This window comes from Lemur catta, chromosome 5, assembly GCF_020740605.2.
Source record: "Lemur catta isolate mLemCat1 chromosome 5, mLemCat1.pri, whole genome shotgun sequence".
In the NCBI taxonomy this organism is placed as follows: domain Eukaryota; kingdom Metazoa; phylum Chordata; class Mammalia; order Primates; family Lemuridae; genus Lemur; species Lemur catta.
In genome coordinates, this window is record NC_059132.1 from 64,622,574 (window position 1) to 64,645,081 (window position 22,508).

The 22,508-nt window shown below is 39.4% G+C and overlaps 1 protein-coding gene across 4 annotated transcripts in view; it reads right to left on the bottom strand.

The window, feature by feature from the left end:
• The window catches only part of ZSCAN12 (zinc finger and SCAN domain containing 12), a 25,378-nt gene continuing 2,870 nt past the window's right edge, over window positions 1-22,508 (bottom strand). The window contains exons 1-6 of one of the 4 annotated variants that reach the window (XM_045552046.1): window positions 19,917-20,204; window positions 18,556-19,033; window positions 14,601-14,745; window positions 11,343-12,495; window positions 2,997-3,445; window positions 1-1,753 (exon numbers count right to left, since the gene is read on the bottom strand). In XM_045552046.1, coding sequence (XP_045408002.1) covers window positions 3,325-3,445; window positions 11,343-12,495; window positions 14,601-14,745; window positions 18,556-18,966 — 1,830 coding nt within the window. In that variant the 5' untranslated portion in view covers window positions 18,967-19,033; window positions 19,917-20,204 and the 3' untranslated portion in view covers window positions 1-1,753; window positions 2,997-3,324. The other 3 variants (XM_045552044.1, XM_045552045.1, XM_045552043.1) reach the window with 3 other exon arrangements.

The window sequence follows — 22,508 nt, forward strand, 5'->3', positions numbered from 1 at the left end:
AAAAGAATACATCACGACTAAGTGAGGTTTATTCCAGGAATGCGAGCTTGTTTCAACATTAAGAAATCCTTTTATATAATATAATAATAGAGTTAAGAAAAAAATGTGATATCCATAGATGCTGGAAAAGCCTATTACAGAATGCAGACTAACTTTTAAAATAATGATGTAATACCTACACAAAAAGTATAGGGATGTACAGCAGATACAAACCTAGCACTCTGAAATAATTGATTCAAAGTTTTCAAATACTAATACATGGTACCTATATTTAGTGACCTACTATAAAATATACAAATCTCCTATCATGGGCAGAGATTGGGCTACATTACCGATTTGCTGACAGCTAGTAAAGACTCTTTCCCCTTTTATCCTGTAAGTTTTAGAACTGACAATGATAGTAAGTTACTTAAAGTATTAGCCTTCACAATGTTATATTATGTGTTATCTATAAGAAAAAATACCGGTCAACCTGTCAATAGAGTATATGTGAAGTTTCTTTTTTTATCTTAAAAAAATAAGCCAAAGCTGGAAAAAATATACTCTCTGAAAGACACCTACATGGCCTTGTGTTGGAGAACATAGAGGCAGTCCCAAATTTATGAAAGTGCCCAGCAATTCAATGATGTGGTTCCTTTCACAATTTACTGAGACATTATACATATGCCTTTTGTGTCCTGGGGTATCAATACACGCCTATTTAGCCCATAATAATAGTACTATCTATACTTGTTGAATAAATTAAAGGCATGAGACTAGAGCAGGCATAAAGGAAATAACATGCTACCCAACCCACAGATAATCACCCAGGAGACAGATCAAAAGTCCAGAGATGCAGGTAAACAACTTATTTCAAAAGTCTTGGTTGCTTACATATATAAACCTCTTCTGGAAAAGGAAAAAACCCCGTGTGACTTTTGCTTTTCTTGACATTAGGCATTCATTTAATGTTTTTACTGGCTAAAGTGGGCAGTCTAAAAATACTCATTCCGCATACAACTTGCCCATTTACATTAACTATATTAACTTTTCAGTACTCTGGAGATTCTGCTATTGAGGCTTCATCTCTGTCCATACAACTTCCCACAATTCTCTCATTTGTAAGAGCCTCTCTAATATTAATTTGCTGATATTAATATTTCCCAGGGTCCAATCTCTGAAGACTTTTCCATACTCAACACAATGTCAGGTTTTCTCTTTAGTGTGAATTCTCCAATGCTGAAAAAAGCTGGTGATTCCATGGAAAACATTTCCACAGTCATCATATTTCTAAGATCTCTCTCTTGTGTAGATTCTCTGGTCTCTCCTGACTTCTAGGTAGAGGTCTTCCTTCCTACATTCTTCACACAGGTTCTATTAATATAAGGTTTCCTTGCTGAATGAAAGCCTTCTCACAGTCATCACATTTATGTTCTCTCTCTTATGTGGATTCTTTGATGTCAAATAAGGCCACTATGGCTGAAGACTTTCCCACATTCCTCATACTATAGCATTTTTCCTTGTGGTGGATCTCCTGGTGGGAAAGGAGGGATCCACTATAAGCAAAAGCCTATCAAAACTTGTTGATTGCAAAGAGAGTCTCTTCAGCACAGACTCCTTGATGCTGAGTAATAATTCACTAGTAACTAAAGCTTTTATACTACATTTACTGCATTGATGTTGCACTTCTACAGATTCCCCCCACGTAATTCAGCATCTCCAGAATTTTTTTGTTTTGAAGCCAAGTTCTTATTTTCATTCTCAGTAACACCATCTAAAAAAAAAATACACAGACAATTCAAATGTCAGTTGTCTCTTGAGATGAGACTTATGATAAGGAACAGTGATAAAAGTAAAACCCAGTTTTACCTAAAGTGCATGCCTTTTTTAAATCTCTAAACTGGCATCTCAATTTTGTGAAGTCCCCAAGAAGGCACATGGAGCATGGTGGGGGTAGTGGTGGGGGGAGAGGGTGCTGTTTGAGTGAGAAGATTGAGCTAGGCAGAAAGGGACTGGAAGAGCATGGAACATTGTTCTCACAAAATGCAACAATCAAAGAATCAGGAAGGTATAATCAAAAAAGTCAAGAGATCAGTTTGAATCCAGAGCTGAGAAGTAAGGAATATCATGAAATCAAGAGAAAGTTTAATTTGCTAAGGATAGTTAAAAGGACTATTTCCATCTACTGATATGTGCCTAGGCCACTACTATAGACCTATGAAATGCTCAATAAATATTTGTTGAGTGGATCAATAAACATGGGATATAATAAAAGTTAAGTTGAAACAATAGCTAAACCAGTTTTAAAATATACCATACAAATTTGATGTGGGAAATCAGTAAAGTGGAAAATTTACAGTGAGGAAATAACTTTTCCAGGTAATGTTCAGGTCTAAAACATAATAAAGCAACACTTTGTAGCCAAAGGAGTTAAATAGGCCAAAAACCAAAAACCCAACAAATATGGTTGAGAGTTTCTACTTAAAGATCAAGTAGATAACAAGCAGGTGAGTAGAGGCAAGGTTTCAAGATAGAAGACGCTACTAAAAGTTGTAAAGAGCTTCCCCTGCAAGGCTCTCCTTCTCTGTCTCTCCAGAGATCCTTTGTCATCAGTTTTCTATAGCAAAAGGCAACAATGCTGAGAGCTAAACTAAAATAGGGTCTTAGGTTAGATCTGAAACCTTTGATTTCAAGGTACTATCTTTGCCATAAGCATATCTTGTTCTATACTTTACCCTCAGACCTAAAGGCAACAGGATGAAGTTGGTCTTGGAAAACTGAATTTGAAGCCCAATCTTCAACAAAAATGCCCAAACAAACAAAAACCCCCAATATAGAAAAAGAAGGTTCCACAGGTGCACATAAATAGCAGGGAGAACTAACGTCCAAGAGGGGAATGCTGGGTTATGGCTCCAGAGACATCTGGTGGATTCTGAAGTTCAGTGTTGTTGCTTTCTGTGCTATTCCCAAAGCCTTTTACTAGTCAAGCTATAAGTAATCCTCCCGACCCTTCCCACCTGTGGCTTGTCCTTTATTCCTGCTGTCTCTTCAACTTTTCCAGCATGATCGATGCCTCCTCTCCACATTCTGGATGATATTATCCTACCTAGGTCTGCAGCTTCCCAGGCAGGGGTCAGGACCTATTGCAGCACCTGCTCCTTTAATATGTATTTCTGGCCTCAGGAACTGTGGACAGAGCTCCCTGAGTCTCCTGACAGTCCTGTGAGGTGCAAGTATCTATCTCCTGGTAGTAACAACTTAAAGTTTGAGGAAAGATCTGTGATTTCTTTGGCAGCTTGATTCTTGGTCCCAGACACAGACCTCTTCTTCTACCATCAGTCAATTTTAGAGATCTTTCCTGCAACAGGACTGCCATTCTGGAATGAGAGAGCTCAGGAGAAGATTCACTCCAGCTTGGGGTTCACACTGATTTTTCAGAAGTATTTCCTTGTAGCTAGTCTTCCTCCTGAGGCATAAAATAACAATGTTAACAGAAACTAAATTTTGTTTAGCTCTTTAACCCAAGAACTCACTTACCTGGATGATGCACTGAAAGAAAACGGAACCCTGTGTCTGGAAGCTAAATAAATCAGGAGAGCGGGAGTTACTTTGCAAATTATTCGCCAACTCCATCTACTAGTCTTTTCCTTCCTACATGTTTACGTTAATAAGGCTTGAGAGAAAGATATGACCCCCTTCCCAATGGTTTTCCTTCTTAGTGCATCCCACACAAACGGTAAAAAGAGCATCAGAAATGAGAAATAACAGCTAATATTTATTTAAAATGTACTATGAATGTAGTAACTTAAGTAGATACTAATTCCACTGGCAGATGAATGACATTGAGGCACAGAGAGATTAAGTAATTTGCTCAAACTCACACAGCCAGTAAGTAGTTTCTCTTCTACTCAAGCATCGACCTATCTACTCTTGGGAGAGTCATGAATCACATGAAGTCCCTCCACGAACTCAACTTTCCCTTTTACCAAACCAGGAACACAGACCTTCCTCTTTTTCTCAACAGCCCCCAGTTATCCTGATACCTCACAACTTGGAAGTCATCCTTAACTTTCCCTGGCAGCTCTCTACCACCAGGCCCAACCTCATCAGAGTCACCGAATTCTAAACCTGAAGCCCAAGACCCTGAGACCACCGCTGTCACAAAGGCCAGGAAGGCCTGCAGCCCTAGGTGTGGCCGCGGTCACCAGCTGCCTCAGCATTCAGCCTCTCCGGGATTCTGGAGGCTTTTTCCTCTCTGTGGTTGCCTGGCGACACCCCACCCCCGATGAGAAGCGCCGGTTCGGCTGTGCAGTCAAGTAACCCCAAGGGCTCAAGCTGTGAAACTGGGGCACATCTGGCCCCGCCGGGGGCTGGCCTTCCGGCTGCAGAACTTCAGAATAGCAGCCCCCAGGGCAAAGAGCGGAAACTATAACTAACAGGGGCGGAGATAAAAGACAGGGAAATCTCTCCTTTACAGGTTGGGTGATATGTGTCCCCTATGGGCTACTGTTCATCAGTTCCCAAGGCAAGAAAGTGAAATCCGACCTGGGTGGGAGCTTCTATTCCAGGGCCAGGAGGACTGTGAAGCAGTCCTGGGAAACTTGCAGAATGGTTAAAGGTAAATTCAGACCTGGGCTAGGGCACCTAGAGCCAACGCATTTGAGAGCTCACAGTAACAATCAAAACTACAGCAAACAGTTCTAAAGCACTAAATATATGCCAAGCACTACTCTAAGTGCTTTATATAATACGTAACTCTGTTAATCCAAATAATTGCCCAATTAGGTAATACTATTATTATCACCATTTTACATTTGAGGAAACTGAGTCACAAGAGAGGTTAAATCACTTGCCCAAAGTCACTCAGCTAGTAAGCTGAAACTTGAACCCTGGCAATCTGTCTCCAGAAACTATGTTTTTAAACCCTGTCTCAGGAGTAAGGAAATTGGCTACAGGAAGCTGTAGAATCTCTAGACTGCCTCATTCTTTACCAGGGATGAAATGGAAAGATACTCATTGAAGTAGGCAAAACTAAGGCACTAGATTTAAAAAGTAAGATATGCAGACCACGCTTAAAGAGGAATAATGAAGATCTAACCATAAATCAGAGGTTACAAATGGCCTCCACTTAGGAGTCCTTCTTGGGACAACTAGCAGCAGGCCATTTGGGCTTAGGAAGATGATTGGTAAGAGCAAACATATACCCCAAAGATCACCTTGAATTATGATAGGTGAAAGCTCTGGGAGCCTTGACTGATGGTTTCAGATGCTGAAATTTTTTTTTTTTTTAAATGTGTGTGAAGAAAATAAACTTTCCATAAAATCAAGGGAAAAACTGCTGGCTCTCAATGACAGTCTTACAATGTAAGCTAGGGAGCTAATCAACTGAGGAATTTAAAACACTAATCCTGGTTGGCTTTGTTAAAAAGCCATTTATATACATCAAATTAACTTATATATATAAAATACAAATTATATACATTATATAAAAATATATTCATACACATAAACTTTTTATACATTTATATATGTAGAAATACTGTATATGTACAAAAAATGCGCTAGGACTCCTTACCAAGTACACTCAGAAACATTTGAAAGGAACAAGAATCCAAAGACATTCCAATAAAATGAGCTGCTGGAGGGGCTGTGGTATAAGAACTTTTTGGTGTAAAAGAATAAAAGTTGGGAAGAGATTCAATTAAAGGCTAACCACATGATTATCCCCAGGTTGAACAAGCACTTGTTGCTCAAACTCTGGCCTTGTAGAGTCAAAAGGGGTACCATATGAACCATAAGAGGTCAATTTTAAGCAAACAAAATCAATATTTTATATAACATGTAGTTATGTCTTTTAAGAAGTGGTACTGGCTCCAAATATAAAACCACTTTTAAAAGCTCTCATCAAAGATAAATCCATAATGGGTTATTAACACTTGAGGACATCTCTTTAAATCTTTATGATCTACCTTAAAGAAAAAAGCAGAAGGTGAATTATGGTTCTAAACTAGCAGGGTGATCCTGTCATATAAAGAACCCGTTTCTAAAGTGGAATGTCTCCTGAGACATCCTCACTGTGCGGGGAACAAGAATCAGGGCTATGTTTATGTTGGCCAAACCTCGCCCACAATTTGGTATGCAGAGAGGGTGGTGATATTATTTACCTGAGGTGTTTGAACCCCAGGACTAAGTATTTGCCAGAATAGTGACAGGAGTTGAAAAGTGTCTACAGATAATTATTCAAGACACTAAATTTCTACTGCAAAATAAGGTTCATTCAACTGAAATAAAACAGAAGAAGAGTATCACAGAGTTTAAAAGTATGGGCTCTCAAATTGGGCTGCTTGGGTTTAAATCCTGACCCCACCATATACTAACTTTGTGACCTTGAGCAGCTTTAATTCATTGATTTCAGTTTCCCCAGCTAAAAATGAAGCAATGTAAGTAAAGCATTTAGTAATGCCTGTCCCTTAGTAAGAAATTAATAAATGTACAGTGTTAATCCTTTTCTCAATTCCAAAAGTTGGTCAATAATAGCTTTGTTTTGACTATAACAACTCTACAATTACTAATCTATTTTGTATATTGACAAAAGAGGCTACTTCTGTATGGAGTATAGGAGTACAGAGCTTGTCTAAGTTCTTGTATCTTAGTGCTCTCCATCTCCAACCTCACCATACAGTTGAGATTTCTCAATTCAGAGCTCTGCTGAATCCCATTCTCCTTTCTCATAAGCTTTTATCTCATACATCAAATTCCAGCAACCACTACATACAATTTATTTTTGGGGGGAGAGATCCATCTTTTTTCCCTTTGGAGCCCCTTCCCACTGTACTCTTTAGAATCCATTTGTCAGGTTACTTTTTCATCCACAGCTGTGTTTACGCTCACTTCACTTTTCATTGCTTTACAACATGACTCTTCCCAGACCTCTCTGTGCTTTTTGCCTTAATCAATGTCTTGTTTACCCTGAATCAATTAGAAAAGAGAAGCCAGGCAATCTTATTCTCATTCTTAATGTAATTTGTAAGCTGATACTTTATGATTAATTCATTTGAGTTTATACCAAGTACTTTTACCGGGCTGTTGTGGTTGTTACTACTATTAACTGCCATTACTTCTCCCTTGGACCTGCTTCATTTTCACGTTTGTCCTTTCCATTCTGCCTCCTGTTATTGTTAATTATTTCAAAATCCACATAGATAAGATGCCTCAAAGGTCCCTGATTTCCTAGATCCTGTCACACCACATCTATCCTTTATCCATAAAGATGTGTTCTTGACCTCATCACAGGCATTCTCTGTTCATTGCACCCCCCAATGCAGCACTCCTAGTCCATATCTAACATCTGTCACCAACCTCTATTTGCCCCTCAAAGCCTCGATTTTTCTGTATTGTCAATTTAGCTCCAAGCAGTAACCTAATTCTACTATATTTTCTCCTTATCCTGGATAACTAGTTTGATTCATGATGTGTACCTGAAAATTCCATGCCACTTCACCTTTTTTTGGTACTACAACTATATTTAAGCACAAGAAACAACCAGAACAAAATGCCCATATTTATTTTTAAACAAGTATGAACTGTTTCCTCTTATATAACAGGCATATTCCATTGTTCTTGGTCTTTGTTCATGGTCCCTCTATAATATTTGGTACATAAGGGAGTCAGATTAAGTAGTGTGCAGAGAGGCAAGTGGAGGAACATGTGTGCACTGACAGAAACATGTAAAGCAGAAAATGAACTGCAAAGACCCCAAATAAAGACACTGAAAGAAGTACAAAGTAAGTTTAAAAAAACAGATTACATTCCAGTGAGCAGTCAGATTGAAGAAAGAGGCTCTGAAATTACTATGCAGAGCAATTTCAGTTTGGATAACAAGTCTATAAAATCAGACCAGATAAGGAATATGGATAGCATTGGTCTGGTAAGGAGGGCATTCTCCTAAAGGTTCACATTACTTGTTAGGCCTAAGAAATATTGATTTATGGAAATGCCCCCTATATTTTTAGAGACAGAAATGATTTCAGGAGTTTTGCAAGGCTTTGCCCTGGAGGAAAATGTGAACTTGTTAGTTCGCATATCAAAAACTGTCTCGCCTCAGGAGGGCGTCTCAATGGTCAGTAGCGGCTGCATTCCAAGGTGGCTGCTTTCCAAGGTGACACAGCAGTCTCAGGCCTGTGGTTCTCACCTGCTTTGAAGGACAAAGCAGGCTTTGCATGGAGTCACGGGATGGGGAGCTGATCAGTAAAGACAGGCCGCCCCAGATGGGAGCTGATAAAAAAAACATGCTGCCCGAGCGCCTCAGGGACCCAGACATACCCATGCGGTTAAAGTAATTAGCGTAAGGGACAGCTCATACTTCACTTCTGAAATCCCTGTTCTAATACACAATAACCAGAGCCAGGGTGTCTCTGTTTTTGCTAAAGTGATAGCTTTATCTTAAAACTTAGAAGTTTGCCCTAAAAAGATTTTATAACCATTTGTTCACATAGATACAGTTAATTAAGGGATCTGTAGAAGCTTTTTGGAAGACTCTGAACCTAAACCGAATTACCTGTTATTATGTAAATCCTGTTACCCCTGGCAACCGAAAACTGTACCTATAAATACCTATGTAAAACTTCAGTCACGGTTGCACGTCTGATGGGAAAGCCATGTAATCCTCCAAATACCCTCCTTATCTATCTTCATAAATCTATTCTTTATAAACTATATTTTTGCCTCTGTGTATTATTTTTATTTCTATTTCCTACTATTTTTTCATGCTTTGCGATGACCCCTGCCTGAGGGACCCGATTTTTTGCTGGGAGTGTAGCTAACTCCCCACAATTAGTAAGTAAAGTCCCCTCCAATGAGAAGAGTTTGCATGAGAGTGAGAAATGGGAAGCAGAGTAAGCTTAGCTAGGGAACAGGCCTCATATACTTATAGCTATAGAGCTCTCTGGTATAGATTTGGGATCCTTGTTTGTTTCCTTGAGGTGAAAAACTAGGTTTCTAATCCCAGTTGCCTCAGTGTTTTATGTGTGCAACTCCAATGTTGGTGTTATGAAAAAGCCTACATAAGCAGTGGTTGTTTTCCACCTGTTCATTTGTTTTTCTCTGTTGTGAACTCAAGAATGTTTTTCCATACAGAAAGTCCTATTAAGTTCCAATCCCAAAAGCCAATTTGACATGTAATATGCCTAAATTATACTACTTATACCATTATCATTTCTATGGGAAAATGTGTTCACATTTACAACTTAGAAAGCTAGAAACACAGGTATTCCTATAGGACTAAGGACTCTCCCAGTTCCAACCCTGTGATGATAATCTGTATAGAGGTTATGAATAGTGGGGCAAGAGGCAGGGACATTAGGGAAATAGGGGTAGAATATATCATAGGAGCGGGAAGAAGATGGGACAAAGACATAGAGCTGCGTAGAAATGTAATTAGGAGTGGGACTTACTAAAGAAGAATGGAAATTACTTTTTTCATTCTCCCCTTCCCCCATTGTCACTGTCTCACCACTTCAAACCCAGTGACCGATAGAAGTGAGGGAAGAAGAGGGACTGGAGTTGTCTTAGATAGTCCCAGCAATTGTGGTGTGGAATTTGTTATGGCAAGGTAAAAAAGGAAAGAAATAATAGGACATCTCAGTAGAGATTGATTCCTATATAAAAAGGCAAACAGATCAGGAACCATATGTACTTCTATGTGGCTTTTCTATTGTCCACAAAAATAATCATCATAAGCTCTCATCCAAAACAGAATTTTTAACTTAGCCATACAAGGGTAAAGTCATCCAGTTGGCTATTTTTCAGAAGCCCAAGGGACAGTATCTGTAATCTCTGGGCCCTTTATGTGCTCAAGAAGGTATACAAACCAAAAAGTTATAAATCCGTTATTAAGAGCAATTATTAGAAAATTCAGAATACAATGATAATGATAGAGCTGGGAAACAAGGGAAGTTGAAAGTAAAACACAAAGAAATACCAGCATCTCTCCCCTAAATAAACAAACACATAAGGCCTTGCACTCAGAAGACCGTGGTAAGCCTTGGAATGTAGGTTTCTTTTTTGAAACACTTAAATTTGAAGGATGGAAAGGCCACCTTAAAACCTTAGATTTTAGGCATGACGGTGGTCTAATTCCCTGTTTACTCTAAAGAGCTGGTGGCACATGTCCTCTGTAGGGATTTCTTTGTGCTAAAAGTCTACAGTATCCCCTTGTTTACACGACTGTATTCAGGCTTCTTCACTTCACAAGCAACCATGAAGTCAGCTGTGATTCAACTCAATGTTTCTCAAATACTAGAGTACAACAAGTGACTGTGGCACTATAAGAACAGATTCAACTCCCATCCTAGGCCTAATGAAACCGAATGTCTGTGAGTAAGACTCAGGCGTGTTAAACACGCTCCACAGGTGATTTTGGTGTTCATCAAAGTTGGGGAATCACTAGTGTAATGGAGAAGACTATAAACCAGAGACCTGGCACTTAGGTACTGGTTTTTGTGTGGTAGTATAGCTATGTCACCAACTCCATAAGGAAGAATATCCTCATTTTTAAAATGGAGACTAATTTTGATTTACAGTGGCATTTTAGGAATTAAACGAGAAAAGTGTTAAGTGTCAAAGTGCTGTAAATTATTAGACGAAATTATTGACATTCTAGCCCTCCCACAGCCTGTCTCCAAGCTGCTTCTGACTTAATGCTGTCAATTGCCCAATACGAATAAACTCTCCACTTTAGGTCTTGTCACTGATGCTTCCAAACCACAGGCACTCTTACCTCTGCTTACATCTGCTTTACCTAAATGTTTTCTCCCTTTTGCCTTCCAAATCTGCTCATCACATCCTTATTTTCAATAAAGTCTTTCCTGATCATGCTAGACAAAAGAAATCTGTCTTTAGAATTTATAGCACTTAATGTCTACCAAGTGCCATTTTAATGCTATACCACGTTGAGCATTAATCTTACTCTCCTACAGTCTTATTTAACTAAATATGTGGATCTTATATATCCCAAATTAGGCTGTAAACTCTTCAAGAAAATAAGGCTGGTGTTATTTTCTTGTTCTCCACAACACCTAATACATTGGGCAGCACACAGTGGGTTCTTATTAAATATATGAAGTTTACTCACAGTATTAATGACTGAAGTTTTGCCCCAAATCATTAAAAAGCTAGTATTTCTCACCAGCCCGCAGTCTGTGAGATAGCTTCCCTGTAGTCATCACACAGAAACAGATTTTTCTCCTTTGTGGATAGACTGATGTTGAGTAAGAGCTGAATTCTGCCTGAATGATTCCCCACACTCTTTACATATATAGGGACCACTTCTATTATGGATTCTCTGGTGTTTACTAAGATCTGACCTCTGTCTGAAGGCTTTTCCACACTCATCACATCGGTAGGGTTTCTCCCCAGTGTGGATTCTCTGATGCTGAATGAGACTGGTGATTCCTCGGAAGGCATTCCCACACTCATCGCACTTGTAGGGCCTCTCTCCAGTGTGGATTCTCTGATGTTCCGTGAGGACCGATCTTTGGATAAAAGCCTTCCCACACTTATCACATTTATAGGGTCTCTCTCCAGTGTGAATTCGCTGATGTTTTGTAAGACTTGTCCTTTGAATAAAGGCTTTTTCACATACATCACATTGGTAGGGTTTTTCTCCAGTGTGAATTCTTTGATGCTGAATAAGGCCACTCTGACTAAAGGATTTCCCACAATCCTTACACTGATAGCACTTTTCTTTGTGGTGGATTTCCTGATGGGAAACAAGGGATGAGTTATAAACAAAGGCTTTTCCACACTCATTGCACTCATAGGGCTTCGCACCAGTGTGAACTCCTTGATGCTGAGTAAGTATGGAACGCCGACTAAAGCTTTTATTACACTGAGTACACTGATAAGGTTTGTCTCTTGTGTGGATCTTGAGATGGTGAAAGAGACCTGCTTTCTGACTAAAGGCTTTGCCACATTCATTACAGTGGTAGTGTTTTTCTCCTGTGTGAAGTCTCTGATGTTGATTAAGAGCTGACCACCGGCCAAAGGCTTTGCCACACTCATTACATTTATATGGTTTCTCTCCAGTATGTGTTATTTTGTGTCGAATAAGCACAGTTCTTCCACGGAAAGCTTTTCCACAGTCTTCGCATTTATAGGGTCTGTCTCCAGTATGGATCCTCTGATGTTCTAAGAGGCGTGACTGTTGACTAAAAGCTTTTCCACAGTCATCACATTCATAAGATTTTTCTCCTGGACAGATTCTCTGGTGTTCAGTGTGGTCTGAGTTCTCAGTCAGACTTGCTCCATTTTCATCACATGTAGTTTGTTTATCTACCCTGGGGTATCCAGAAGGCTCTTCTGTTTTTTCTTCAGGTTCATGAGTTTCTCCACACCTAGTAGACTGAGGTATATCATTTTCAAATCTGCTAGATGTATTCCCATATGGTTTCATTTCTTCAGAAACTTCTTGCTTTAGAGTTGAATTTCTGTACTCATTTCCAGTCTCAACATCTGAAACTACAAAGTGATCACAAATGTTACCTAGTGTCCAACAGTAACTTCATTAGGCAATATAAAATTATTCAAATGAAACACAAATAAGAACCTAGAGTTTCTTCATGACTATAAAATGGCATTAGAATATAAGATGGACCTAACATATAAAGTACTTCAAAAATTGTTAAGGGAAGAAATCAATAACCCAATATATAACTGGGCAAAGAGGCCAAGTTCACTGGCTCAAACCTGTAATACCAGCACTCTGGGAGGCTGAGGTAGGAGGATTATTTGAGTTCAGGAGTTCGAGACCAGCCTGAGCAAGAGCAAGACCCCTGTCTCTATTAAAAATAGAAAAATTAGCCACAGGCCTGTAGTCCCAGCTACTCAGGTGGCTGAGACAGGAGGATCACTTGAGTTCAGGGGTTTGAGGTTGCAGTGAGCTATGACGATGCCACAGCACTCTACCCAGGGCGACAGGGCAAGACTTTGTCTCAAAAAAACAAACAAACAAAACACACACAAAACCAAAACTGGAGCTGGACGTGGTGGTTCACGCCTGTAATCCCAGCACTCTGGGAGGCCGAGGCGGCTGGATCGTTTGAGCTCAGGAGTTCGAGACCAGCCTGAGCGAGAGCAAGACCCCGTCTCTCCTAAAAACAGAAAGAAATTATATGGACAACTAAAAATATATATAGAAAAAATTAGCCGGGTATGGTGGCGCATGCCTGTAGTCTTAGCTACTCAGGAGGCTGAGGAAGGAGGATTGCTTGAGCCCAGGAGTTTGAGGTTGCTGTGAGCTAGGCTGACGCCACAGCACTCTAGCCTGGGCAACAGAGTGAGACTCTGTCTCAAAAAAAAAAAAAAAAAAACTGGGTAAAGTTAAAATTGATGGTTTCCAGAAAAGAAAATGCTCTTAAGCATAGGAAAATATGCTCCATCTCACAATCAGGGAAAAGCAAATTTAAACAAATTGAGATATAATTTTTTACCCATCAGATTTGCCTAATCAGTTTGATACAACACTGTGTTCACAAAATGGATAACATATTTCTGGTGGGAGTGTGAATTGATGCAATCCTTTATAGAGGGCAATTTCACAATATCTATCAAATTTTTGACCTAGTAGTTCCACATATAGGAATTTACGCTACAGACATACTCACACACATGGTTATTTATTGCAACACTACTTGTTACAGTAAAATGCTGAAGACAAATATCATTAGCAGGGGACTGGCTAAGTTTATTGTGTGGTACACCCAACCATTTTAATATTAAGCAGCTGTTAAATAAAAAATGTCCAGATGTGAGACAAATCCACACTATGTCAAAAAAAAAAAAAAGAAATAAAAAATGCAAGATTCTAGCATCTTAGTGATAAGGGGAGAAAAATATATTTGTTTCAAGATGAAAAATGTCTCTTCATGAAAAAAATCTCTGGAAGGACACACAGGAAATTAATAACAGTGACAACTTATTTCAGAGTAGGGAGAAGAAATTAGATCCCTGGGGAATTGAGTAGAATGGAAACTTTTCATTGAATAACTTTTAAAATTTCTGTTTTTGAACCATGCTTATTTTTACCTGTTTAAAAAAATTGAGTGAAACAGAAAAAAATATAGAGAAAGTCGCGATAAGGAAGGTAGGGGGTCTTTCACACCTTCCCCAACTTTTAACATTTTTCCACATTTGCATTATTATTCCTTCTCTTTATTAGTATAATTTTTTTTTTTGGTCTTGACCATCTGAGAGTTAGTTGCAGACATTATGGGGCAAAGGTTTATTTAATAAAGGAGAAAGGATATAGTCCAAGTGGAAGATAGTGGTATTATCTGGTAGAACAAAGGTTAGAAACAACAGAGGTCAGTATCAGAAGGACTAAATTAAGTGATCTAAAATAAAATACAACCAGAATTTAGAAAAACGTGAATATTAAAAAAAAGGAAAGAATTGAAGAGTCATAAATCAGGCTGTCCAACAGTCTATGCATAGCCCTCAGATTCCTAGAGAGGCCTTTCTGAGTTTAATGAACAGAAACAGTACTAAGTACAAAAGAGCCCCAGTGTTCTGTATTAGTTGGCTCTGTCTTCTTCTTCCTTCCAAGATGGGACTTTCTTCTTTACCTTGTTGCTGCTGGACTCCAAGTTCTGGAGATTCACACTGTAGCTGGGCTTTTATGGACTGGAGGGACATACTATGTTCTTGTTCTGTTCCTAGAGGTACCATCTCCTGAGAGAACACTTCCTGTTCCCCAGTATGGACTGAGACCTGAGGAAAATGAGATATAGCTGACAGACTCACTCTGATAACAGAAAACAAAATAGTATAGTATTCATAGCAGTGGCAGCCAGGTTGCTGAAACTTGAAATAACCTTCTTTCCAGATATCAGCCTGCCATAACCCTACCCAATCTTCAAGGCCCATGTAAATGTTGCCTCCTGTGGGGAACCTTTCCTTCCCCAGCCAAAAGTAATTTCCGCTGTTGTTAACACCTGAAGTATGTTGGTTACTATTAATACTTTGTCTCATGTTCAAAGAAGTGGAGAAGGTAAAGTGAGAAAGACAGAACATGGGACAAAAGAAAAAGAAGGTAAAAGAGGCAGAAGAATAAAAAAGACAGAACTTAGGGGAAAATAAAACATAAGATAAAGAGGAAAAGGAAAGGGGATAAGTAAAGGGAAATAATGCAGAGAAGTGATAGCAAAGAAAGGCAAAAGGAAACAGGAGAGAGGAAGAAAAGAAAGAGGGTAGGAGAAGGAGGGAGAAAGAAAGGGAAAAAAGGGAAAGGAGAGAAATCTCTTCACATTCATTCCAGAAGCTGTTTCCAATAGTCTCTGCCCTTCTGAGGTGCCCATCCCACTTCTCTCTAGGGAGATGATCTTATTTTCTATTTATCTAAGATCACAATCATCTAAAAAATTATCTACCCTTCACTTTATCTCCATCCTCATACTCTTCTCCTTCCCTACTATCTTAGAGGAAGATGTTTTCTCTTTTTCAAGGCTCATATCTCTTTCTACTTTTGCCTTCAATCCCATCCCTTTCTGCTTCCCTCTGACCCTTGCTTCCTCAATTAACTAACTCATTATTCAGCAATTTCAGCCACTCTGTGGCTCCCATTCCTCTATAGGTCCATTTCCTCTTGCATTTAAAAGCAAGGATTTGGAATCACACCAATTACTTACTCTGTCTCTTAGTTTTAGTACCTTTGTGAACTTTAGTTAGTTACTCTCCCTGAGATTATACATATGTATATAAAGCATCTAGCACAGGACCTAGGCATACAACAGGCCCTCATATTACTCCCCCATTCCCTTCAAAGGGAAAATTTTGTAAATAAAAAATCACTATACACTGCCTCTATTTCTCTGATACAGTTTCATTTTGTAGCCTCTGTCTCCAGAATAAGAGCCAGAATCACCAGAATGTACAGAATATCAAAAGTACAGAAAAAGATTTTTTTCATACCTCAAATTTGACAAAAGAAAGAAAAAACAAAAGGCCAGTACATTGAGCTGTGCCTTCTATCCCTGGATCTCTAACTAGTTCTCAGATATCAAGCTGTAAGCTGCATTAGCTGCCCCCAGCATGCTTTCAGAGAAAGGACTAGTTGGCAATACAAACTCAACATGTTTAAAATCAAATTACTTTTGCCTGCACCTAAAAATCTCATTCTTTCTTCTGGTTCTTTTCCTACCTCCCTGGCCACTCCTTCCATTTCCACTGCTGGTTACTCCTTTGATAATCTCATCCTGTCTAATGGCTTTAAAAACCATGCACATTCTGAAAATCCCAATTTTATATTTCTAGCACAGACATCCTCCATTTAATTCCAACTATTTATACCCAGTTGCTTACTCAACTTTTCTTAGATTCTAACAGGAATCTCAAAATTAACACGTCTAAAACCTAACTTTTGATTCCTGTCCCTCCACCCCAGACATATCTCTTTCCCAGTCTTCCCCATCTCTATGAATGACAAATCCATTCTACCTGATGTTCAGACTAAAAACTCTGGCATAATCCTTAACTTACTTTCTCTCACATCCCACATTTTGTAATTCTATATAAAAACAAATCTATCAAGCTCTACCTTCAAAATATATCCAGAATCCAATCACATTTTACTACTTTCACTGCTACTATCCTAGTCCAAGTCACCAATATCACTTGCCTAGATAATTGCTTATATCTATGGCCTCCTAAAACGGTTTCCTTTCTTCTACCTTTGACCCCTATGCCTCCCCAACCCTCATGCCAGACCCATTGTAGAACTGTCTTAACACAGTAGTCACAGTGATTATTTTAAAATTTAAGTCAGATTATATCTCTTTTTAGCCCAAACTCTTCCATCTCAGAACGAAATCCAAAATTTTTATAATGAGTTACAAGTCCCTAAATAATATGATCTCCTTATAACTATTTTATCTCCTCCTTGACAAACACATCTCTACCATGACAAGCATATTCTCCCTCTAAGACCTATCCATTTACTATTCCCTCTGCCTGAATGCTCTTATCCTTGATAGCTGTGTGGCCTGCTCTTTTAAGTCAGATTTCTACTCTAAACATCACCCTATTTGAAAAGCCTTCTCTGACAAGTCTACCTAAGATACCAAAATCCCCATTTCCTTCACTATTCCTTTTCTCTGCTTTTATTGTTGTTACTGTTGTTTTAACAGGATTTATCACCACTGACATCTTATATATTTGTTGATTTTTTTTTTAATTTACTGTCTCCTCTCAGTAGACTAGAATCTATTAATACATAAGAGCAGCAACTTTCTATGTTTTGTTCACTGTTGGATTCACAGTGCCTAAAAGAGTATCTATCTGCTTACTGATTTCCTACAGTCTTCAACTGTTAGGAGTGTTTCCACTACATTAGTCTTTCAAGCTCCACATTCCTAGTGCTTACCCTAGAACAGATTGCTCTGTCAAGTTCTCTTCCATTGATTCCTCCTTCTTTATAAATCTAATCTGTCATCATTTCCAATTAATTCTTACCTAAGACATGCCTCATCCCTTGCCATCACACTTTCACAACCCTATTTCAAACTTATGTCTTTTTGCCACATGCTCCTTCTCTCTCCACCACTCTATTTTGTATCCCAATGCTAGATTACACTTCCTGTTTTATTATTTCACTAAGTTTCATACTCTTTATACCAACATTTCCTAGACTTGGCTCTATTAATATGTTGAGTCAGATAATTCTTTGTAGTCTGAGACTGTTCTTTGTGTTCCAAGGTGTTTAGCATCATCCTTGCCCTCTCTGCCCACCAGATGCTAGCAGCACATCCCTCACTTACAATAAATAAAAATGTCCCAAGACATTGCCAAATGCCTTCTGGGGCATAAAATTGCCACTGGTTGAGAACACTGTCCTATATCACTATTAAAACAAGACAAAACAGTTCTGCATAATCTGGTTCTCTTTCACGTTTTAGGGTTAGTAAAGCTCATTTAGACTCAAGCAGAAAGGTTCAGAGCCTCTGTCCTACAGAATAAAATCTAAACTCCAGAGGTTGGGGTTCAAGGTCCTAGACTCTATCTCAACTTTTCTTCTCAAAACTCACCTTTCCACCTAACTAGGCTTTCTACTTCTCAAAGAAACATGGAAACCTGCTCTGCCTCTCCCCACTATCTTTCCATTCTGCTCCTACCTCTCATTCCCCTGAGAAGGTGACTTTCATTTCTCCATCTTTAAGTATTTTAATGGAGAGTCAGGGAAACTTATTTCTTATTTATATTGTGCAACAGAAGTGATGCCCCTTTCAAAGGGCTGCTTCCCATCCTGCTACCTTTGTCTGTAACATCTTCTCTCTGTCCTAGAAGTCTTCTGTTTCTAAGCTAAGCAGCATGTTCATCAAACAGAATTTTGTAGTGTAGTACAGAAATACACCATCCCCTTGCACAAAAGTTAACACCATATTAACCAATTTTCCATGAAACTCAGGCCCCTTTCTGATGCATCAAACTAAGAATATGCTTAGTGAAATAACGCTGTACTTCCTTCTGGCCTAGAAATCCATAATTTATCTTTTCTCAAACAGAAATCACATCTTTTTTTCTCACTTGATCTCCTGGCTCATCCAGTTCTCTCTCTAAATCCTCCAGCACAGTTACCACCTCCTCCCCAGTCTCTGGATGCTGCTCCTGCACCCAGGCCTGGAGCTCCTCTGGCAGGATGGTCAGGAACTGCTCCAGCACCAGCAGCTCCAGAATCTGTTCTTTGGTGTGGGTCTCTGGCCTAAGCCACTGATGGCAAAGTTCCCGAAGTCGGCTTAAAGCCTCACGGGGTCCAGATGTTTCCTGGTAGCAGAATTGTCTGAAGTACTGTCGGAAGATCTCTCTGCTATGAGTGTTGTTCTTTTGCAGGTTCTGATCCTGTCTGGTGGTATACTTCTCCTCCTCCTCCTCTATCTTTACTTCCAAAAGTTCATCCTTGTCCTTGTGGGCCTGCATATCCCAAGTAGATGCCATCATAGCTGCCCAAAACCTTTATGAGTGCTTCAAGTAAGATCTCCCCTGGAAAGTTTCTTCCCGGGCGTGCCTGAGGAATAAGCCATCATTATTAATACAAATTATACCATAAATAAAAATTGCAAATTCAAAGAACTTAAGTGTGATTTTTGAAAGTCTGCCCCCAGGTTAATTTACTATACTAAGAGAAATACTTTGATAGAAAAACTTAAGAATAAACTAAAGAGAAAAGATGCCAAGTTACTTTAGAACTTTAAGAAGGAAGAGTAAGATGTGGTAGGAAATATTTCTATTTAGTCCTAAAATAAAGAACAAGTAAATGGAATAAAACTAATATGTAGAACAAGAGGATAATAAAATTAAAGGTTAGGACATCTTAGATTAGTTGCTTTTTTTTATTTTATTTTGTAAATGCCCAGATGTCTGGTGGAAACCATGAAATCATAAAAGCAGCAAAGTCACATTAATTTATTTCTTCGGGACTTAATCTCTCTGCTCCTCATTCTTCATTTATAACGTGAAAAGGCTGAAGAGGTTACTCTTTAAGGCTTTCTTCTAGCCTCGAGTTCTGTGATTATAAATCTAAAGCAAGGTAGGCACAGGAAAGGGACGCCGGCCAACGTCTGTGACCCAGGAATGTCCAGAAATGTCCGGAGGCGCTGAACAGGAGAAAGATACAACCACCGCCCGAGGCCCAAGACAAACCCAGGAGTTATGGGGCTAACAGCCCGAACCCTCAGCAGAGACTGGGAGCGGGGCCCTCACCCCAGGGCTCCGGCGCACTAGGCAAAGGGGCCGGGGAATGGGCTCTGGGGAAGCAGAGCTTTCTGCGGACCCGCCTGGGCAGGGCAGGATCGGGGCCGATGCCACACCAGCCCGGCCCGAAGGGCCCAGGCCGCGGGAACACAGAAATCCCCGGCCGCCCGCCCCGCCCGGAGCACAGGCTTGCTCACCCGCAGCCCCCAAAGGACAGCAGAAGACTTCCACCTCAGGTGCGAAAGGCCGACACCTCGAACCCCTTCGGGACCCGGGACCCACCGAGGGCGACCCACAAAGGCCGGAAGTGGCCGCGCGGGGCAAAGGACCAGCTAGCCGGGCCCGCGCGGGGCGCACTTCCGCGGATGCTCTAGGAAGGAGGCGGGAGGGGTGTTCAACTCGGTAGCTTTTCCGCGCGCCCACGCGAGAGGAGGCTGAGGATTCGCAGCCTAAGGGTAAACGGACTCGGTTATCTTTCTCCTTCTCCTTACCGGGCCGTTGTCCCCACTTTCCCCGATCCAATGGGTGGTCGAGGCTTGTAGAACTGCTCTGAAGATTGGGAAATCCCGTGCTTCTCCACTCTCATTTCGGGTTTCTGTATCTCTGAGGTTCGCGGTTCCTCAAAGGGATGTTCTCCCGCTGACCTTCCGACTCAGCAACGCTTCCTGATGGTGAAGGGACCTCTGCTACGCAGGCATCTCAAGGGCCAACCTGCTCTTTTCTGCAGGCTTTTCACTGTCAACGATTCTCTTGATGCTCTCTTTTATGTGTTGATTGATGATTATACATCTGAAAACCCACAGAGTTCACGGAAAAACTACATAAAAAAGATAATTTAGGAAGTAAGCAGGATATAAAATTAACATACTAAAGTCAATAGCCTTCATATATATGTATAACCAGTGAGAATCAGTTATGAGATATAATGGAAGAGAAGACCATATTTACAATAGCAACAAAAAGAAAATACTTAGGAATAAACAAGAAATGAGTAAAGTGTATATGGAGAAAACTTTAAAACACTCCTGAAAGGTTAAGTGTGAACTTAAACAAATAGAAAGCAATATCCTGTTCTTGGATAGAAAGACTCAAAGAGGTCGATCTTCCCTAAGTATAAATGCAACTGTAATATCCCAATAAAAAAACACCAACAAATATTGTTTCAGGTAGACAAACCAATTATAAAGTTCAAAAGGGGAAATAAGACTAGCCAGGAAACCTCTGAAAAAGAACAATGGTGAGGGACATTATCAGATACTAGAACATACTATGATAGTGGTGTGTGAACAGGCAGAATAGACTGGTAATAGACCCAGGTATGTAAGGATATTTAATAAATGATGAAGGTGGCAGCACATATCAATAGGGAAATGAAAGACTTACAAAGAAGTTGTACAGGGATGACTGAGTAAAATTGGGTTTGTATCTCCCACCACTCATCACAATGGAGACAAATTCCAAATGAACCTGAGATCTAAATGTAAAAAAATGTACCTACACATGTATTAGGAGAAAATATGAGTAATAATTTTAACACCTGGGACTGGGGAAACATTATCTGACCATATGTCTCAAAATCCAAAAGCAATAAAGATGATAAACCTGACTGCATAAAAATAAAATGTATTGCTTGTCAAAAAATACCAAAGGAAACTCAAAAGACAAATGATACTAGAAAAGGGCTAGTATTCCAAATATATAAAGAGCCCCTAAAAGCTGGGAAGAAAATAATAACCTAATAGAGAAAGAGTGGGCAAAAGAATTGAACAGTTGACAGCGTAAGAAATGCTAGCAGCCCTCAAACATCTGTAAAGATATACAACTTCACTCAAAATATAACCATACAAACTAAAAAACTAACCATTAGTCATCAGATTGTCAATGATCCAGAAGTTTGACAGCTTATTCATTTCATGAGGAAAGAGAAACTCTCAGACATTCCTAATGAAAATGCAAAATGTCACAACCCATATGTAGGAAAAATAATAATATATAGCAAAATTACATATGTAAGTTTACCCTTTGTTCCCGCAGTACCATTTCTAGAAATCCATCTCAAAGATACATTGACAAAAATATGAAGCGACTTACAGATGAGGTTATTCATTTAGGCATTCAAGCTAAAGATTGGAAACAAACCAATGTCCATCATAGGGAGACTGATTGAATGAACTATGGTATATCCACCCAGCAGAGTACTAGGCAGCTATAAAAATAAATGAGAAATACTAATATCTAAATATACTGCAATGGAGTGATTGACATCTATTTATAGTATACTTCCTGGGCTAGGTAGAATAATTACCTCCCAAGATGTCCCAAGATATCCACATCTGAATCCCCTGAACCAGTGAACATATCCTTGACACATGCATTATTCATAAGTGTGTATTTAGTTTCTAACTATTATCTTTCTGTGATCAATTTCTAGTTTGAGTCTATTATTGTTAGAGAACACACTTTGTATGATTTCAATCTTTTAAAATTTGTTCAGGTATGCTTTCTAAATCTGGGTGTGGTCCATCTTGGTATATGTTTTGTTGGCCCTTGAAAGAATGTATATTCTGCTGTTGTTGGGTGGAGTGTTTTATAAATGTTGACTAGACCCTGTTGGTTAATGATGTTATGGAGTTTTTATATCCTTGATTTTATCTAATTGTTCCATCAGTTTTGATAGAGGGTTGTTGAAGTATCCAACGATAATTAGAATGGATTTGTCTCTTTCTCCTTTCGGTTTTATTAGTCATTGTTTCATATACTTTGCAGCTCTGTTGTTTAGTGCATAGAAT